The sequence below is a fragment of the Peromyscus californicus genome, unplaced genomic scaffold (genome assembly GCF_007827085.1).
Source record: "Peromyscus californicus insignis strain IS unplaced genomic scaffold, ASM782708v3 Scaffold_20__1_contigs__length_68692818, whole genome shotgun sequence".
NCBI classification, from domain to species: Eukaryota; Metazoa; Chordata; class Mammalia; order Rodentia; family Cricetidae; genus Peromyscus; species Peromyscus californicus.
In genome coordinates this window covers 49,825,312-49,846,934 of record NW_026294503.1, presented here as the reverse complement: position 1 = coordinate 49,846,934, position 21,623 = coordinate 49,825,312, and the positions used below count along the sequence as shown (strand labels likewise).

General features: G+C 39.3%; 2 protein-coding genes across 2 annotated transcripts in view; both read left to right on the top strand.

The window, feature by feature from the left end:
- The window catches only part of Smc1b (structural maintenance of chromosomes 1B), an 81,240-nt gene that overhangs the window by 23,632 nt on the left and 35,985 nt on the right, over positions 1-21,623 (top strand). Inside the window, exons 9-13 of the mRNA XM_052748539.1 lie at positions 199-406; positions 2,261-2,446; positions 4,882-5,061; positions 9,569-9,715; positions 21,198-21,335. Coding sequence (XP_052604499.1) covers positions 199-406; positions 2,261-2,446; positions 4,882-5,061; positions 9,569-9,715; positions 21,198-21,335 — 859 coding nt within the window. The remainder of the gene's footprint in view (positions 1-198; positions 407-2,260; positions 2,447-4,881; positions 5,062-9,568; positions 9,716-21,197; positions 21,336-21,623) is intronic.
- LOC128116896 (BBSome-interacting protein 1-like) lies at positions 12,628-13,121 on the top strand. Its single transcript, XM_052748549.1, has one exon. It carries the CDS (start codon positions 12,713-12,715, stop codon positions 12,923-12,925), a length of 213 nt encoding a protein of 70 aa, XP_052604509.1. The 5' UTR covers positions 12,628-12,712; the 3' UTR covers positions 12,926-13,121.

Genomic DNA, 21,623 nt, shown 5'->3' with positions numbered 1-21,623 from the left:
TTACTTTGGTTTATATTGGCCTATACTTAACTCTTGTAGTAACCAGAAATTTGTATTTTCAAATAAACAAAGAATAATCAAAATCTTCTTTGCCTGTTTAGTGTTGGGTTGGTTTTTTTGTATTTGTTTTTTAATTGATAGAGCACTACTCCATTCTTGTACAGTGCCAGGTGGTTGTTATTCTTGTTACTGTTGTAGGGATTGCTTGAAAGATAAAAAACAGCAAGAAGAAGCCCTCATAAAAGAAGTTGACAGTACAAAATCAAGAATGTCTGAAGTCAATGAAGAATTGAGTCTTATCACAAGTGAACTGCAGAATGCTGGAATTGATAACCACGAGGGAAAACGTCAGCGGAAGAGAGCTGAAGTTCTGGAAAATCTTAAAAGACTTTACCCAGATTCCGTGGTAATTAGAATGAATAGTTCATTTTAATTTTTTTTTATTTTTTTTTTTCCTTTTCCGGAGCTGAGGACCAAACCCAGGGCCTTGCGCTTGCTGGGCAAGAACTCTACCACTGAGCTAAATCCCCAACCCCGAATAGTTCATTTTAAAGGCTACACTTTCTCATTTCTAAAAGTAGTCTTCTTACTTGGGATCGAAAAATATAATCATTGTAAGGAAGCAGAAGTATTTTAGAAATGTGTTTTATATTTGGTAGTTTTATATTTAAAATATAATAGTAAATAGAGCAAGAAGTAAGTAATTTCAAATTGTGTTTGTAAGTAAATATTGAAAAGAAACATTTACATGAGCATAGTACCTAGCCAGTATACATTATGACCAGTATCCCCAGACATGGTGTGAAGTAGTCTTTTTTGATCCTCCCAACAAGAAACCTCAAAACCAAAGTTCTTTGTGATCTTTGGCAGGTATCGTTGCCATATTTTCATTTTCTGACTGTATCCTGTAGTACTTAGTAGTATTCTTTGGCCAAAATACAATACTATCCTCTGTCACATGGGGCGGTAGCCTCACAACATTGTTTTCTGTTATATCAGGGGCCTCACTTCTACCTCAATGTTCCCTATGAGTTCTTATGGCCTGTCTTTTAGTATTTAACACTTAATCATTGCTCTGTTTCAAAACACTTGCCATAACTTCATGGTGTGTTACATTTTCATGGTCACCTCCTTTATCTCCTTTACATTGTCTTTCTTGAACATCTTTTTTTTTTTCAGGGAACAGTGTGTGTGTGTGTGTGTGTGTGTGTGTGTGTGTGTGTGTGTGTGTGTGTGTGTGTGTGTGTGTGTGTGTGTGTGTGTGTTGCTGGGGACTAAACGTAGGGCCTCATGTACATGAGGCAAGGGCCTCATGTATATGAGGCAAGTATTCCACCAACTGAGATATATATCCTCAAGTCTTTGGTGTTATTACTCAATCTTTACTTGGAATCATGGATGATGAATAGGTCTAGGTTGCCAAATCTTGTTTCTTCAATTCATAACAAAATGACACAGCCCTATTTTTAAAAAATCCACTAGTGTAGCAATCATATTTAGTGCAGATTTTTAGCACACATATTTAGCAAATCATAGTGCAGATTTCTTTTTAAAAGAAGGAGAAAGGGCTGGAGAGATGGCTCAGCAATTTTAAGTATAGGATTGCTTGTTCCAAACTCTATAGAAGCCAAACTGGTTAATTGACTAAATTCTGAAAATTCTTACCTGGTATGCCTTAATTTGACAAGAAGCACAACGTATGTGCTTGTTTCCTTTCCCAAGTAGAGGGAATTGGTTTTAAAAACTAGAAAATCAGGGAGGAACCTCAAATGTTCTCTCAATGAAGGGTTCCTCCAGTGTTTCTCATTAAGTTGAGAGCCTATTTTGAATCCCTCCCACCAAATAAAGTGTGTTTTCCTACACAGGATAGAATTGCCTTGAAACAGGATGCTAATTAAAAACTCCATAGAGAGAATGAGATAATCAAACAGTGTACTTTTACAATGCATCAGCTGAGCCCTCCTATAGCCTGTCCTCCAAGGAGAGTGACTAGAGCAGGAATATGGATTCAGTCACTTATTGCTCAAAGAAGGCAATTGGCTCATACTGTGGAAAGGCAATCAAGAGGTTGTCCATTGTAGAAAATGAAAGGTCTGAACAGCTGACCACATTAAAGATATTTAAGCATTCAGTTGAATTTTGAATGTAACTATTAAATTAGACATATCAATTTTATACAATTAGTTATCTATGCTACTTTGTTACATTAAAAACAATTACATGTTTCTCATTAATGTATTTGTTTTCTTCTCCTACTAAGTTTGGAAGACTTCTTGATCTGTGTCATCCTATTCATAAGAAATACCAGCTGGCTGTGACTAAGCTTTTTGGCCGGTATATGGTTGCCATTGTTGTAGCCTCGGAAAAGGTAGCAAAAGATTGTATTCGATTTCTGAAGGAGGAAAGAGCCGAACCTGAGACATTCCTGGCTCTGGATTACCTTGATGTAAGAAATTTTAATGTTTGGTTATTTATTAGTTATCAAATTTAATATGACTTTCATTTAATATGTCTTAAATTTAATGTCTTTATTGCTTCAAACTGGCAGCTATGGGACAGGGGTGGGGTGGGTGATAATGGTGTAACTTGGATGTCAGTTAGCCAGTCAGTCATTCAAGTGGTTGGTGTTTATGAACTGGTGGGTGAATAATAACAAGCAACTGCTATCTTTCTTGATTTATATTACTTCTTCCTAATCGAGTTTTGCTACAATTCTACCTTAATGCCTTCAGTTCCATCACTGGAGAAGTACACTGCTCTGCCTACTACCAACAATATGTTCTGTTTTGTAACAAAGTATAAGAACTGGATTAAGACATACATGTTGGTAACTGGCAACTCAAGTGCAGGTGTCTGGTCCTGATGAGCAGGCCAAATTTTGAATCTTGAGATGTGGGTGGTGAAATACATTAACATAACTAAATCTGATTTCCTAAACTAGAGAAGGATCTTTGTCATTACTATTCTTTAGAGATTCTTTTTATTGACCACTGAAGAAAATGTTCTCTTTAGTTCAGTGGTCTAAACCCTGAACTGCAGGCAGAGTGCATAGTGGTTAAGAACACAGATCCATCCAGCATGGATCCTGGTGCTACTCCTAAGTAGCCCCCTACCAGTTGGTTCTTAAGTTTTCTGAACTTCAGTTTCTTCATCTATGAAGTAAAGGAATAAATCCCTTGTTGGACTATTGCAAGGGATCTTTACCTGGCACAGTGCCTGCACAGAGGAATGGGGTCAACAAATGCCAACTGTGTTACTTAAGGTCAGACTCACCTTTTGTGCTATGCTTTCATATTTTTGCTTGTGCATATGCCCATGATGGAATTTTACTTTTAATTCATTTGCCTGTTAGAATATTTTTGTTTTGGGGGTGGGGATGGGGAGGACAAGGTCTCACTTTGTAGTCTTGGCTGACCTGGAACTCGCTATGTAGACCAGGCTGGCTTCAAACTCTTGTTTGGGATTAACGTGTTGGAATTAACGTCATGTACCACCATGCCTGGTAAAAATCATTTTTGTTACTCATTTTTTAAGACAAACACATACTTTACAGAAATCTGATACAGGAGAGTCTGAAGTGATGGTTTAGCAGTTAAGAGCACTGGCTGTCTTACAAAGGACCTGGATTTGATTCCCAGCACACCTACACAGCAGCTAACAACCATCTGTTAACTCCAATCATAGGTCATCTGATGCCCTCTTCTGGCCTCTGTGGGTACTTCATGCATGTGATGCACAGACATATATGTAGACAAAAAAATTTAAATTAAAATCTTATATAGGAAAAAATAATGACAACAAAAATCTTACACAGGGGCATCAAATGGCTCAGTGGGTAAAGGTGTTTGCCACCAACCATGACAACCTGAGTTCAAAGTTCAGTTCCTCTTCCCACATGGTAGAAGGAAAGGAACCAATTCCCATAGGTTGTCCACTGACTTCCAGAGTCATCCAGAGGACACCTACACACACACACACACACACACACACACACACACACACACACACACACACGAAATATATTAATTATATAGAAATATATTAATTATAAAAGGAGTATTTCTTTTTAGTACACAGTTCCTAAATTCTACTTTAGAGGGTTTTTCTCTACACTCAGGCCATGTGAAACATGTGTACACATATATGTGTGTATATATCTATCTTCCCATGTATGTACATATGCATCTTTTAGTATACATAGGATTTTTGTTTTGTTTAACAGAAATGAGATCATATTTGCTAGTTTTCAGTAATACACAGCAGATAAAATTATGACTTGTAGAAAGAAACCTGGAATTACATTTGTAATCTGAAGGCTGTCTTCCTGGTCATTTCAGCCTAGAGGGTTATTTTTGTTTTGTATTTAGATCTCTAAGTACTAAGCTGCTTTTGGGTACATATCTTAAGTGGCAACTGCATTCACCTGTGTTTTATGATTTAAAGAACACAATGTACTTCTTATGTATTGTTTTGTTCATAATAGTTAGTGGCAGGTGAATCTGGAAGTTCTTCTGACTTTTGATGAAATTTTCCTATTTTTTAAAAAAATAGTACATGATATAATGTGGGATATAAGTTTCTCATGTTCTTACTGCAAGTACATTGCATATAAGAACACATTGTTAGCTGGGCGGTGGTAGCACACGCCTTTAATCCAAGCACTCGGGAGGCAGAGGCAGGTGGATCTCTCTGAGTTCAAGGCCAACCTGGGCTACAGAGTGAGTTCCAGGAAAGGTGGATAGCTACACAGAGAAACCCTGTTGAAAAAAACAAAACAAACCAAAAAAAGAACACATTGTTAACCCTTGGCTATACTGTAAAAAGAATATAATAAGCATTTGGTTTTATTCTAATATACTACATCTCCTTTTAACCCTTCAGATCAAGCCAATCAATGAACGACTAAGGGAAATTAAGGGCTGTAAAATGATGATTGATGTTATAAAGACTCAGTTTCCTCAGCTAAAGAAAGTGATTCAGTTTGTTTGTGGAAATGGCCTTGTCTGTGAGACTGTGGAAGAAGCAAGACATATTGCATTTGGTGGACCTGAAAGACGGAAGGTGAGAAACTTGATTACACTTCTCACTAATGTTCTCATTTTCTCTCCCTCTCTCCTTCTGTCCCCCTCTGTTGCTTTTGTATGTTCTTTTTTAATAAGGAAAACCAACCTAGGATAACATAAGGTGATTTCAGTTGATGTTGGATAACGGGACCTTTTGATCTTCCTGGCTCTGCCTTCCAAGTGCTGGGATTATAGGCATGTACTATCGGGCCCAGTTGTGTATGTGCTAGAGATTGAACCCAGGGCTCTGTATATTTAGCCAAGCACTCTACTGACTAAGCTACATGCTCAGCTCTTCAGTTGAGTCTTATAAAATTAACTTCTGTAACATTCTCTAAAATTGTATTTTAGAAATTTGATTTCCTATCCTAAGGCAGTTGAGTTTTTTACTTTGGTGGAATACATGCCCTTGCTGATCCCTGTGTTTTTCCCTGCATTTTTCTATGTGCTACATTTGAATAACAGGGAGGATTTTTGTTGCTTTCTTTACATTCTTTGTTCATACATAACTTAATGGGAATATGTTTTTTAATTAATTAATTTATTATGTATATAGTATTCGGCATGCATGCCAGAAGAGGCAACAAGATCTTATCATAGATGGTTGTGAGCCCACCATGTGGTTGCTGGGAATTGAACTCAGGACCTCTGGAAGAGCAGCCAGTGCTCTTAACCTCTGAGACTTCTCTCCAGTCCCCACAGGAATATTTTTATATATTGAAATTTTGTTGGTTTGTTGTATGTGGGGTTTTTGTTTGTTTGTTTGCTTTTGTTTTTGTTTTTTGAGACAGGATTTCTGTTTGTAGTTCTAGCTGCCCTGGAACTCACTCTGTAGACCAGACTGACCTCAAACTCACAGAGATCTGCTTGCCTCTGCCTCTCAAGTGCTGGGATTAAAGGCCTGCACCACCACTGGCAGGCATACATTGAAGTTTAACACAATTGAATTTATAATAGCACAATTGAAATGTTAGAGAATACTAGTCTTTCAAGAGACTGATTTTTCTCTAAAAAGTAAATATTTTAGGGGCAGAGGAGATGGCTTAGTGGGTAAGAACGCTTCTATAAGCATGCAGACCTGACTTCAAATCCATAGAACCCACATAAGCCAGGTATGGCTCCACATGCCTGTAATTCTAGCATTAGATGGCAGAAACATTTGAATTCCAAAATCTAGTTAATCTAAATAACAGGCCTCTAGTTTAATAAGAAATATTGTCTCAGAACAGTAAGGCATAGAACAGTAGACACCCCATATCCTGCTTTGGCCTTTACATGCATACACATACACACACACACACACACACACACACACACACACACACAAATATATTTTCTCACCTGAACAATTTACATTCTGTTGAGCAGTACTAAAGTATTGCTCAAGTAATTATATATTATTTTATAAAGTATATCAGTGCTTAAGTGCCTAAGCTATAAAGTAAGACTGATGTTATATAGTAATTACTTATATGACTTTAGGTAAGTTCCTAAACCCTTATTTTTTTAATTTAAAATTGAGGAGATAATAATCTTTCGTAAGATTATGAAGCTTACATTAAGAACATCACACATAATGCTGCCAGAATGCCTAGCAAATAGTCCTCAGCAAGCGATAACCACTTCATGATCAATTAACAGTTACCTAAAATGCCTAGTATCAAAAAATCAATACAAAACAAGCTGTTCTTCTGAAAAGAATTTCCATTCTTAAATTAACCATTTTTTTCTCACATGATTAATGCTGCATACATTTGGTGCTTCTTAAAAATATTACGGGTAGGCCGGGCGGTGGTGGCGCACGCCTTTAATCCCAGCACTCGGGAGGCAGAGCCAGGCGGATCTCTGTGAGTTCGAGGCCAGCCTGGGCTACCAAGTGAGTTCCAGGACAGGCGCAAAGCTACATAGAGAAACCCTGTCTCGAAAAACCAAAAAAAAAAAAAAAATATTACGGGTAACATCACTATCTTTTAGTAACCACTATCATTGATTTCTATGTGTTAAATATAAGCAAGTTTAATGCTACCTATTAAGATATCTTATTGTGTGAAAATTGTATATTTATAAAATAGGCTTTTATTTTATGTATATGGATGTTTGTCTGTGCACCATGTGTGTGCCCAGGACCCATGGAGGCCAGAAGAGGGCATCAGCTCCTTGGAACTGGTGTTACAGAGTTACATGTGAGCTTCCATGTGGACACTGGGACTGGAACTCAGTCTTTTAGAAGCAGCCAGTACACTTAACTACTGAGCCATCTCTCCAGCCCCTGTAAAATAGATTTTTTTAAAGATTGTATACTCAGATAAGGCCATTTGTCCCTTCATTTAACACATATTTACAGTTTATTTCTTGTTCACAACATGCTTTATCTCATTATATTCTATCTTGTTCTTAGTATTTCAGAATTTTAATCTGGTTTATTTGTCAGTATCTCAACTATATTCCAGAAATGTAAAAATAATTTTTTTCTTCTGTGTTTTAGATTTGGTAAAACAATTTGGGTAGATAACACATTTTCACAGAAATTCCCTCATCTGTAATTTGTGCTTTTGATTTCTTATAGACTTCCTATATTTTAGAATTTTACATTTCAAGTGACATTACAAAATAACCTAGTTTATTTAAAAAAAATAGTAGCATGTATAAACTACATACAATACCTACAAACAACATAATGTAAAAAAAGCAGTTTTGCTAGGCATGGTGGCACCTATCTGTAAGCCCAGAGGACTTGGGAGTGGAAGCAAAAGGGACAGGAGTTCAGGGTCATCCTTGGCTCTCCAGTGTGTTTCAGACCAGTTTCGATTACTTCAGATCTGTCTCAAAAAGAAAAAAGGCAAACAAAAAACACAGCTTCTCACAGGGCTGGAGAGATGACTCAATAGTTTAGAGCACTTGTCTTCCAGAAGACCTGGGTTCAGTTCTCAGCACCCACATAGTGGCTCACAACCACATACAACTCCTTTTGTAGGTGACCTGATACTCTCTTTTAGCCTCCACAGGCACCAGGCATGCACATGGTACACATACAAGCAAAACATTCATACACATAAATCTTTAAAAACTAAGGAAAAAGGATATCAATAAAAGAATAATAAGCCAGGCGGTGGTGGCGCACGCCTTTAATCCCAGCACTCGGGAGGCAGAGCCAGGCGGATCTCTGTGAGTTCGAGGCCAGCCTGGTCTCCAAAGCGAGTTCCAGGAAAGGCGCAAAGCTACACAGAGAAACCCTGTCTCGAAAAACAAAAAACAAAACAAACAAACAAAAAAAAAAAGAATAATATATAAGGCTGAGGGTAGAGTGCTTGCCTAGTATGCTTGACTAAGGCTGTGGTTTTTTCTCCTTACACCCACCCTAACAAATGTACACTAATGTGTAATATGGTACCTGAAGGCATTTATACATGCAAAATATTTCCAGAAAAATATCAAAGAATTTAAACAAAAATTTTGATTATCTCTGGGGAAAGCAGCTGTGGGGCCTAGGGCCAGGAACATTTTTCATTCTGTGCTGTGGGATGTTCTGTATGTCAAATGTGTTGCTCTGATTAGTTAATAAATAAAACACTGATTGGCCAGTAGCCAGGCAGGAAGTATAGGCGGGACAAGCAGAGAAGAGAATTCTGGGAAGTGGAAGGCTGAGGCAGAGAGACATTGTCAGCTGCCACCATGACAAGGGAGATATAAGGTACCGGTAAGCCATGAGCCACGTGGCAAAGTATAGATTAATAGAAATGGGTTAATTTAAGATATAAGAACAGTTAACAAGAAGCCTGAGCCATTAGGCCAAACAGTTTAAATAATATAAGCGTCAGTGTGTTTAATTTTTTTTTTCTTTTTTTTTTTTTTTCCCGTAGCTGAGGACCGAACCCAGGGCTTTGTGCTTGCTAGGCAAGCGCTCTACCACTGAGCTAAATCCCCAATCCCCAGTGTGTTTATTTTATAAGTGGGCTGTTGAACTGCCAGGGCTTGGTGGGACCCAGAGAGAAAACTCTTAAACTACAATTCTAATTAAGTATAGAAACATTTATTAAATGTTGAAAGTTGATTAATTTATTCCATTAAAGAACTCACTAAAGTTGGGGCAATTTTATACCTTGACTTTAAATTTCTTTCCATATTCATTTTGGAGAATGCAATTGTTTTGGGGTATCCTAAGGTTCTTAAAGGTCATTTTCATAGTAAGCTATTAATATATATGTCAGAATCTTCAAAACAGGATTGTGTAATGCAAATTATTTGATACTAAATATAGTTTTTGCTTTTCAGAATTATGTATGCTTGGAATGAATATACAGCTTGTCTTAAACCTCTGAGATTGCTTTTAATTTGTTGCCTAGCCTTAGTAAAAATGGGTTTTATATTTGTGTTTTGTATTCCTTCATAAAGCAGTATTTTATTAGTAAAGTTTGGAAGGTGTTTTTCACATCTATAAAATCTCGGCTTCAAAATGGTCTTTCTTAAAATACATTTCTCTAAGGTAAAATGTTTTTATGATGCAGGCAGTAGCACTTGATGGAACGCTATTTTTAAAATCTGGAGTGATCTCTGGAGGATCAAGTGACTTAAAATACAAGGCTCAATGCTGGGATGAGAAAGAGTTGCACAGTCTAAAAGATAAAAGAGGCCAACTAGTCCAAGAGCTAAAGGTAAATCAAAGTTATAAAGTATTAAGGAAAATAATTATACAAAATCCAAGTCATTTTTCTTAAGTTCTGTGAATTGTTTCCTGTGACTTTTTCTTTTTTTGTTTTTGTTTTTGTTTTTTTAAATTTATTTATTTATTTATTTATTTATTTATTTATTTGAGACAAGGGCTGACTCTGGCTATCCTGGAACTCACTGTATAAACCAAACTGGCCTCAAACTCAGACACCTGCCTCTGCCTCCCAAGTGCTTGGATTATAAACGTGTGCCACTGTATCTGGCTCCCTGCACACATTTTTGTATTAGGTATTGTTACATATTTTAAGATATTTGTGTAACAACTAAGTTAGTACTTTCTCATACATATTGTACATTGCATTTTAATTTGGCCAGGCATGGTGGCACACACTTTTAATCTTAGCACTCTGGAGGCAGAAGCAGATGGATCTGTGTGAGTTTGAGGCCAGCCTTATCTACAATAGTGAGTTCTAGGACAGCCAAAGTTACATATTGAGACTCCTCTCAAAAAAAAAAATTCTCCAGGATCTGCATTTACAGAAGGTTGTGAGCCATCATGTGGGTGCTGGGAATGGAAACCAGGTCCTCTGCAATAGCAGCCAGTACTCTTAACTTCTGAGCCATTTCTTCAGCTCTAAGTGTATAATTTCTAAATAAAATGTAGGTATAGAATCTTCATCAATATAGTAAGAGAATATATATAATCAGATAAAATTTGTTCCAAAAACACATGGATTTTTTGATATCACACTTTGCTGACTGATTTTATGTCAAACTGACATAATCTAGAGTTGTTTTGGAATAGGAAACCTCAACTGAGAAAATGTTCCTACCATAATGGACTGTGATGTATTTTCTTAATTGATGATTAATGCAAGAGAGCCCAGTTTATTGTGAGCAGCGCCACCCCTGAGCTGGTGGTATTAGGTGCTATACAAAAGCAGGATTAGCAAGCCATGAGGAGCAAGCCAGTAAGCAGCACTCTTCCATGGCCTCTGCATCAGTGCCTGCTTCTAGGTTGCTGCCCTCCTTGAGTTCCTGCCTGACTTCCCTCAGTGATGGACTATTAACCTAGAAGTGTAAAATGAAATAAACCCTTTACTCCTCAAGTTATTTTTAGTGACGGTGTTTTTATCACAACAATAGAAAACCTAATTAGGACACACTTGATAATGTAATCCAACATATGAATTAGAAAAGTCATATGCTTGTGTCTAGAAAAGACATTTTATAAAATTCAGTAACTAGGCCTAATTAAAATCCAAGTAAAAGATTAATTGGTTCAGGGCTGAAGAGATGTGTGATGGTTATTTTTGGTTGTCATCTTGACTACATCAGGAATTAATTAAAACCCCAAAATGGAGGAGCACACCTGTGAGGGAATTTTGCTTATTTGAAGTGGGAAGATCCACTCCTAATCCATATCTTTGATGTGGAAAGACCCACCTCTAATCTGGGCCACACCTTCTGCTGGAAGCCTATATAAGGGTATGGGAGAAGGAAGCTTCAGTCTTTTATAGCTTGCTCTCACCTTGCTAGCAAATCCATTCTTTCATGGGCATTGAGCCTACTTCTTTGGAATTCTGGCATATACTAAAGGCCAGCTGAGACATCCAGCATCATGGACTGAAGACCTACCAGATTCTTGGATCTTTCATTCATAGGCAGCCATTGTTAGATTAGCTGGACCACAGTCTATACGTCATCCTAATAAATCCAATAGATAGGTGGGTAGGTAGGTAGGTATTCATTCTATAAGCTTACACAAGAGAACCCTGACTAATACAGATTTTGGTACCAGAAAGTGATTCTAGAGTAACTGAAGTATAAGGATGAATATTTTAAGTATCTGAAATAGGCTTTCCAATTTGCCAGCACTTAGAGTTACGGAAGCCTCTCCAGTTACTGAAGCCTCTCTTAGAAGCTTGGAGAGTACTGACAGCCCACAGTGTGAACTATTTTTACAAATTTAAGGAGACAGATGCATTTGATTATCTCGATTCACCAATTATCAGTGGCAACAGATTTAGTGACTCATATAAAACTTTTGACAGTTTGTGGAAAAATAAGGAAAATGATGATACTGGTCGCTACTAACATCTCTGCATAAATTGACAAAGGAAAAGAATGAGATTCGTGATAAAATTAACCAACTTCTAGCATCTCAGAATATGGTGAAAGACAGCAATGAACTTAGTGATAAAATTGACCAGCTCCAGATGTACATTAACAATCTAAAGGTTTCTAAGTATGCCCTGGAGGAGAATCTTCTCTCCAGCAGCCACAGCTCAAGTTGCAGAAAATAAAACCAAAGCCTTCATTATAAGGTTGGCTGAATAACAGCAAAAATTCAAGTATCAGCTTCAGAGGGCATTGACAGTTAAGGTCATTAGTTGGTAAAGAATGGGATCCTATAACTTGGAATGGGGATGTGTAGTAAGACCCTATTGAAGCTGAGAACTTTGAACTCTCAGAGTCTCAAGGGTTTATCTAAGAAAGTAGTCTCCACCCTCCACAGAAGATAAACTTTCACCCCTTGAAATGTTGCCTTTTCTGTCTCTGACTGACAATACTGATATCCTTTGGAACCTACCAATAGTTGCCTCTAGACCTATAACCAGACATAAGGTAAAGCAGGCTCCTAGAGGGGAGGTGGAAAGTGTAGTCCATGAAAAGGTGTACTACACTAATAAAGAGCTTAATGAGTTTGCTAATTCATTCAAACAGGAATCTGAGGAATATGTGTGGGAATGGATTTTAAAGTTGAGGGGTAGCAGTCAAAGGAACATAAAACTGGATTGGGGAGAGTTTTATTGATATGAGCCCATTGAGTAGAGATTCTAGGTTTAATATGGAAGATTGAACAGTTAAAAAAAGGGGGTTGGGTTTGTCCTTCGTTCAGTCCCCGTTACCCCGGGCAACAGCGGAGCGGTCTGGGAAGGAACGAACCCGAGCAAAAGCACTGTATCCAGCAGTTATAGATGGCAGAAGTGAAGTCGATGTTCCATGAAGTCCTTCCAAAACAAGGGCAGTTGTCTGTGGAAGATGTAACCACAATGGTGCTGTGTAAACCCAAACTTTTACCCTTAAAATCTCTGACTCTGGAAAAACTGGAGAAAATGCAGCAAGCAGCACAGGATACAATCCGCCAACAAGAAATGGCCGAAAAAGAAGACCGGCAAAGAGCCCAGTGACGAGTACCACTTTAAGGGGATGGACGCCCCATCTTACCTGTTCAGGAACTAGAAACTATTCTATAAATATAGGCTGAAAATATATAATCAAACTGGACATTTATAATTTTAAAAAAAAAATTGGGGAACTTAAACATTGGTTTATATTAAAAAGAAAGCTTTTATCAAGTTGGGGGATTTTGGAAAAGTTTTTAAAATTATAAATTACCTTATTTGCCATACCTATTGTTATGAATGTAAGAAATTAAATGCATCTTTTATGGATAAAAAAAAAAAAGGGGGGGGTTGGATGGATAGTCCAGAGTCCATTTGAATGGTTGGCTGAAGCATTTTTCAAAAGATGGCCTACTAAAGAGGAGTTGGAGATGCCTGATATCTCTCGACTTAGTGTTGATGAAGGGATTTTAAGGCTCAGGGAGTTGCAATGCTAGAGTGGGTACACTGGGTAAAACCTAATCCTCTACAATGGGAAATCCCAGAAGTCCTGCCTTTCACTAATCCTCTGAGATGTAAAAAGGTGAGAGGGGCACCAGCACATTTGAAGAACTTTGCCACCACCCTTTACCTTGTGCCAGACCTTAGGGCTAGAGAGGCTGATGCTCCGTTGGATGAATTAAATGCAGTGGGTTTAATTGAGCCCTGAAGTAGCAGGGGCCAGATGGCAGTACTGAATCATCAAAGTCAAGGTGATTGTAGTTATTGTAATGGGCAGCACAAAGTAATGTCCATAATGGCCTGACCCATAATGGTCAGCATAGGCAAAGTGAATGTCATGGTGGCTTGATTCATATGGACCTTTGGTACTGGCTAACCAATTATGGTGTTTCTAGGCATGAAATAGATAACAAGTGTATTGCATTTTTGTTCAGTCATTTTAAGTGAAAAATTACCAAACAAATGAAAGGAGTTCTACATTGGATTATGACAAAAAGGGAATCTTGACCCATGAACTAATTTTCAGACTTGAACCAGTTTACAGACCCAGAACCCCTTGAATGAAGGGATGGCCAGGTTCCCCTGAGGAAGGACCTGTATAAAATACCTAAAAGTTTTACTGTTAGCCTTCCCCCAGACCTTCCCCAGAGGGACCTACAGCCTTTTACAAAGTTAACTGTACATTGGGGGAAAGGAAGTGACCAGACTTTCTGGGGTCTGTTGGATACTGGTTTTGAACTGTTGCTGATTCTGGGAAATCCCAAGAAACATTGTGGCCCTCCAGTTAAAGTAGGGGCTTATGGAGATCAGATCATTGATGGAGTTTTGGTTCAAGTTCAACTCAGTAGGTTCAATGAGTCCTAAACTCATCCTGTGGTTATTTCCCCACTCCCAGGATGTATAATTGGAATAGCTATACTTAGAAGTTGACAGAAATCTCACACTGGTTCACTGACCTGTGGAGTGAGGGTTATTATGGTTGGAAAGGCTAAATGGAAGCCTTTAGAGTTGCCTCTGCCAAGGAAGATAGTGAATCAAAAACAATATCACATCCCCAGGAACTGCAGAAATTAGTGTCATCATCAAGGACTTGAAAGATACAGGGCAGTGGTTCTCATCACATCTCCCTTTAACTCTCCTATCTGGATACTACAGAAGACAGATGAATAGTGGAGAATGGTAGTTGACTATCCAAAACTCACTCTAGTTTCAGTTGCTATTCTAGATGTGGTGTCCTTACTTGAGCAGATTAATGTATCTCTTGGTACATGGTATGCAGCTTGTGGTGGTTTGAAAGAAAATGGCTTCCATAGGAAGTGGCACTATGAGGAGGTGTGGCTTTGTTGGAGGATGTATGTCACTATGAGGGGTCTCCTATGCTCAAGGTATGCCCAGTGTAGCACACAGTTCACTTTCTATTGCCTGTGGATTAAGATGTAGAATTCTCAGCTCCCTCTCCAGCACCATGTCTGCCTGCATACTGCTATGTCCCACCATAATGGTAACTGAAACTATAAGCCACCCCAACTAAATGTTTTCCTTTATAAGAGTTGCTGTGGGCTGGGCGGTAGTGGCGCATGCCTTTAATCCCAGTACTTGGGCGGCAGAGGCAGGTGGATCTCAGTGAGTTTGAGGCCAGCCTGGTCTACAAAGTGAGTTCCAGGAGAGCCAGAACTGTTATACAGAAACCCTGTCTTGAAAAACCAAAAAAAAAAAAAAAAAACGAGCTGGAGAGATGGTTCAGTGGTTAAGAGCACTGACTGCTCTTCCAGAAGTCCTAAGTTCAATTCCCAGCAACGACATGGTGGCTCACAACCATCTGTAATGAGATCTGGTGCACTCTTCTGGTCTGGCTTGCAAGGACACATGCAGGCAGAACCCTGTATATATAATAAATAAATAAATCTAAAAAAAAAAAAAGAAAAGAAAACAACCAACCAAACAACAACAACAAAAACCCCCAAAAAGTTGCTGTGGTCATAGTGTCTCTTCATAGCAATCGAGAAACCCTAAGACACAGCTGTTAATCTAGCAAGTATCTTTTTTTTTTTTTTTTTTTTTTTTTTTTTTTTGGTACTTGTCCATAAGGACCACCAGAAGCAATTTGCTTTCAGTTTTACCTCAAGGATATATTAACTGCCTATCCCTGTGTCAAAACTTAACTCACACAGCTCTTGACCATCTCTTTTCCACAGACTATCACATCACTCATTATATTAATGGCATTACACTGGTTGAACCAAGTAAATAGGAGGTAGCAACCACTTTGGACTCATTGGTAACATATGTGTGCAACAGAGGATGGAAATAAATCCAACCAAAATTCAAGGGTTTTCTACCTCAGTGAAATTCTTAGGATTCTAGTAGTTTGAGGATGCAGAGATACTCCTTCTAAAGTAAAGGATAAGTTATTGCACCTGGTCTGTCCCACCACAAATTCAATAGGCCTATTTGGATTCTGAAGACAACACATTTCTCACTTGGATGTGTTACTCCAGCCAATATACCAAGTGACTTAGAAAGCTGCTAGTTTTTTTGGTTTTTTGGGGGGGGTTTTTTTTTTTTTTTTTTTTTGGTTTTTCAAGACAGGGTTTCTCTGTGTAGCTTTGCGCCTTTCCTGGAACTCACTTGGTAGCCCAGGCTGGCCTCGAACTCACAGAGATCTGCCTGCCTCTGCCTCCCGAGTGCTGGGATTAAAGGCGCGCGCCTCCACCGCCCGGCTGAAAGCTGCTAGTTTTGTGTGGGGCCTGGAAGGGGAGAAAGCTCTTCAATAGAACCAAGCTACTCTACCATTTAGACCATATGATCCAACAGATCCAATGGTATTTGAGGTATCAGTGGCAGATAGGGATGCTGTTTGGAGCTTTTGGCAGGCCCTTATGGATGAAACACAGAAGAGACCTTATGAATTTCAAGCAAGGCTCTATCATCATCTGCAGACAGCAGTTCTGTCTTTGAAAGACAGCTCTTGTCCTGCTATTGAGCCTTAGTAGGAACTGAACATTTGACAGTGGGCCATCAAGTTACCATGCAATCTGAGCTGCCCGTCATGAACTGGGTGTTACATGTGATCTACTAACTCAAAGTAGGATGTATATTGGAGCAATCCATTATCAAATGGAAGTTGTATATACATGACTGGACCCAAGCAGGTCCTGAAGGCACAAGGAAATTGCATGAAGTTGTTGCCCAAATACCTATGGTTTCTACTCCCATTAAAATGTTGTCTGCTACCAAGCATGCACCTATAGCCTCATGGGGTGTGCCCTGATTGGTTGAAGACTAGAGCATTGTTTGCTGATGGTCCTGCCCATTACACAGGCACTGCCTAGAAGTGGACAGCTGCAGCATTATAATCCCTTCCTGGGATAGTCTTGACACCAGCAAAGGGAAATCTTCACAGTAGGCTCGAGCAATAGACATGGTCATACATTTTGTTTGGAGGAGAAATGTCCAGATTGTGATTGTTCACTGATTCATGGACTATAGCCAATGGCTTGTCTGGATGGTCAGGGACTTGGAAAGACTATGATTAGAAAATTGGTAAGAAAGACATCTAGGAAAGAAGTATGTAGATAGATCTTTCCAAATCAGTGAAGGATGTGAAGATACTTGTGTCTCATATAAATGCTTATCAAAAGGTGACCTCAGCTGATGTGTTCAATAATCAAGTAAATAGAATGACCCATTCTGTGGACAGTCAGCCTCTTTACCCAGCCATTCTTGTCATTGCCCAGTGGACCATGAACAAAGTGGCCATGGTGGCAGAGATGGGAGTTATGCATGGGCTTGACAACATGGACTTCCTCTCACCAAGGCTGACCTGGCTACAGCTGCTGATGAATGCCAGATCTGCCAAAAGCAGAGACCAACACTGAACCCCAGATATGGCACCATTCCTCAGGGTGACCTGCCAGCAACCTGGTAGGTTTACTATATTGGACCATTTACTCTGTAGAAAGGACAACACTTTGTTCTTACTGGAATGGATACTTATTCTGGTTATGGATTTGCCTTTCCTGCACATAATTCTTCTGCCAGTACCACCATCTGTGAACTTACAGAGTGCCTTATCTACCATCATGGTATTCCGTAAGTATTGCTTTTGATCAAAGAACTCACTTCACAGCCAGAGAAGTGCAACAGTGAGCATGATCATGGAATCCATTGGTCTTAACATGTTCCCTACCATCCTGAAGCAGCTGGCCTGATAGAAAGATGGAATGGCCTTTTGAAGACACAGTTCCAGCACCAATTAGGTGGCAGTAGCCTGGAAAGCTAGATCAAGGTTCAACAGAAGGCAGTATATGCTTTGAATCAATGTCTAGTATATGGTACAGTTTCTCCCATAGCCAGAATCCACGGGTCCAGGAATTGAGTGGTTCCACTCACTATTACTCCTAGTGACCCATTGGGAAAATTTTTGCTTCCTGTTCTCACAACCTTAAGTTCTACTGGCCTAGAAGTTTTGGTTCCAGAGTGGGGGAGTGCTCCTGCCAGGAGCCACAACAAATATTTCATTCAACTGGAAGCTCAGACTCCCCCCAGCCTCCTGCCACTTTGGGCTTCTGATGCCCTTAAGCCAACAGGTTAAGTAAGGAATAACAGTGTTAGGAGGGGTGATTGATCCAAATTACCATGGGGAAATTGGGTTGTTTCTCCACAATAGAGGTAAGAAAGATTATATCTGGAATGTAGGAGATCCTTTAGGGCATCTCTTGGTGCTACCACATCCTGTGATTGTCAATGGGAAACTGCAACAATCTAATCCAGGCAGGATGACAAAGGGCACAAGACACATCTGGAATAAAGGTGTTGGTCACTCCTCCAGGAAAAGAGCCAAGATCTGCTGAAGTGCTTGCTGAGGGTGGAGGAAATATGAAATGGGTAGTAGAAGAAGGTGGTTACAAATACTATCTAAGGCTATGTAACTAGTTTCAGAAACAAGGATTATAATTGACATGAATGTTTCTGTCATATATTTTAAGAATGTGTGTGTAATCACCAGGTGGTGGTGATGCAGACTTTAATCCCAGCGTTCAAGAGGCAGAGGCAGGTGGATCTCTGTGAGTTCGAGGCCAGCTTGGTCTACAAAGAGAGTTCCAGGATAGCCATAGTTGTTACACAGAGAAACACTGTCTTGAAAAAAGAAATGTGTTTGTACCGATATTTGTACAATTTCTTTTCTCAATTTCTTTATCATATAATTAAAGAGACTATCAATGGTTATCATATTTAAGTTTGTGATACTAGAAGAATGTCCTTCAAGGGACATTGCCACCTATTCTAAATTTATAATCTGTTTGCAGTTGTCATGTTAGGTGTAGTTATTACCTGGTTAAATATATGTTCACAAGTGTATGTGGGATAGTTATGTTAGGCATAATCATGACCTGGTTGTTGTTTTCATTTGGAAATTAATCGTGACATAAGGAGATATGATTGTGTCAAGTTCACAAGGGGTGGACTTGTGATGGTTATTCTTGGTTGTCAACTTAACTACACCTAGAATTAACTAAAACTCAAAAAGGGAATGTACACATGTGAGGGATTTTTGCTTAATTTCAAGTGGGAAGATCCACTTCTAATCTGGATCTTTGAGGTGGGAAGACCCATATTTAATTTGGGCCACATCGTCTGGAAGCCTATATAAAGATATGGAAGAGGGAAGACTCACTCTGCCAACTTGCTCTCACTCTTGCTGGCAAGTTCATTCCTTTACTGGCATTAGGGCCTACTTCAGGATTCCAGCATAAACTGAAGACTAGCTGAGATATCCAGCCTCATGGACTGAATGACTACTGGATTCTTGAAACTTCCATTCATGGGTAACCATTGTTGGATTAGCTGGGCCACAACCTATAAATCACTCTAATAAATCCTTTCTCTCTATATGTAGGAATCATTCTATAAGTTCTGTTACTCTAGAGAACCCTGACTGATACAGGATGGCTCAACAGTTAAGAGATATTGCTGCTATAGCAGACCTGAGTTTGTTTCCCAGCACCCACGTTGAGCCGCTTATAGCCACCTGTAACTCCAGCACCAGGAGATCTGATGCCCTTTTCCAGCCTCCACAGGCACTGCACACACATGAAATCTATACACACACACACACACACACACACACACACACACACACACACACACACACACACAGTTATTAGTGACTGAAATACAACACCCATATGGTCAGGAAATAGGACATGCTCGTGATAGTATACAAATTGAGATTGCTTTATTCTTATAAATAAGTCTTGAATGTGCTCGCTTCGGCAGCACATATACTAAAATAAGTCTTGAAAATTTCAATACATAGTTCTAGTGAAATGTAAGGGAAAGAACATTCATCCACTGCTTACAGACAATAAATAAAAACAATAATACTGTCAGGTGGTGGTGGTGGTGGTGGTGGTGGTGGTGGTGGTTCACGCCTTTAATCTCAGCACTTGGGAGGCAGAGGCATCTCTTGTGAGTTTGAGGCTAGCCTGGTCTACAGAGCGAGTTCCAGGACAGGTTCCAAAGCTACACAGAGAAACTGTCTCAAAAAAAAAACAAAAAACAATAAATCTTTGACCAGTCAGTTTCACTGTAAATGTCTTGCATGAAATAAAACACCAATACTTGAGATATAAAGACAGGTGTGTTGTTTAGCATTGTTTTTCACTTTTCATTCCTGTCTTTTCTGTTGGGAAGTTTGTTAGTTTTTGTGGAAGTTGTATGCTACCTTACTCCAGATGACAAATGTACTTACATACCCAGTCTTTTATTTTTACTTTATGTGATAAAATATATGATATACATATATATAGAAAAGGGGAGTGTTCTGGCTTGAATGTACCACATGCATGCAGTGCCCATGGAGGCCAGAAAAGGTCATCAGCAACTCCATGGGACTTCAATTATACAGTTGTGAGCTACCCTGTAAGTGCTGAGAATTGAACATCAGGGTCCTCTGTAAGAATATCCAATGCTCTTAACTACCAAGCTGTCTCTCCAGCACCCCACCCCTTTTTATGTGTATGAGTGTTTTGCCTGCACATATGTCTGTGCCACCTGAGTGCTTGATGCCTGCAAAGGTTAGAAGGGGGCATTGGATCTCCTGGAACTGTAGCATGAATCTCAAAAGTTCTTATTAATAAAATCAAACCTGAGCCAAGTATTGGGGTGAACACTGGAAGATCAGAGAGACAGAACAAGCCACAGCTAACCTCACCTGGCCAACTTCTCAGCTGATCTTGTTTCCTCAGACTGGAAGCCTCTGTGTCCTCATACCCGAATGACTTTCAGCTGAACTGTGCTGCTCAAAACCTAAAAGCTTAACCAGCTAAATGCTTAACCAGCCAAATGCTTCTAGTTTCTGGTCCTCACGCCTTATATACCTTTCTGTTTTCTACTATCACTCCCTGGGATTAAAGGCGTGAGTCACCATGCTTGGCTGTATCCTTGAACACATGGATTTCTGCCTCTGGAATGCTAGGATTAAAGGCGTGTGCTACCACTGCCTGTCCTAAGTATTTAGTGGCTTTTCTGTTCTCTGACCCCAGATGAGTTTATCAGGGTACACAATATTTTGGAGAACACAATACCACCACATGGAACTGAAGTTATAGATGATTGTGAGCTACCATGTGAGTGCTAGGGATTGAACTTTGTTATTTGCAAAAGCAGTCAGTGCTCTTAACCACTGAGACATCTCTACATTCCCCAGACCATATCTCTTATCGGAAGAAGTTGTTGAATGATTGTGTGCAAAATCAGTGAGTCTTTATTATGAAAGCACTGAATAGTAAAAGTGCTTTTCCACTGTAAAATGTTCCCACATTTCTCTGTTTAGGGGTTAATGAAGACACTCCGAAAGGAAACAGATCTGAAACAAATACAGACTTTAGTACAAGGAACCAATACACGACTCAAGTATTCACAAAATGAACTAGAGACAATGAAAAAGAAGCATCTTGCTGCATTTTACCGGGTAATGTAGACTTGTCTAAAGTTTGGTGGAAATTTGTATCACAACATAGAATTTTCTGGTTTTTGTTTTTTCGAGATGGGGTTTCTCTGTGTAGCTTTGTGCCTTTCCTGGAACTCACTCTGTAGCCCAGGCTGGCCTCAAACTCACAGAGATCCACCTGCCTCCGCCTCTCAAGTGCTAGGATTGAAGGTGTGCACCACCACCGCCCAGCTACAACATAGAATTTTAAGAATGGTATTTACTCCAGGTTTTGGTGGCACACACCTTTAATACAAAGGGAGTTCTAGG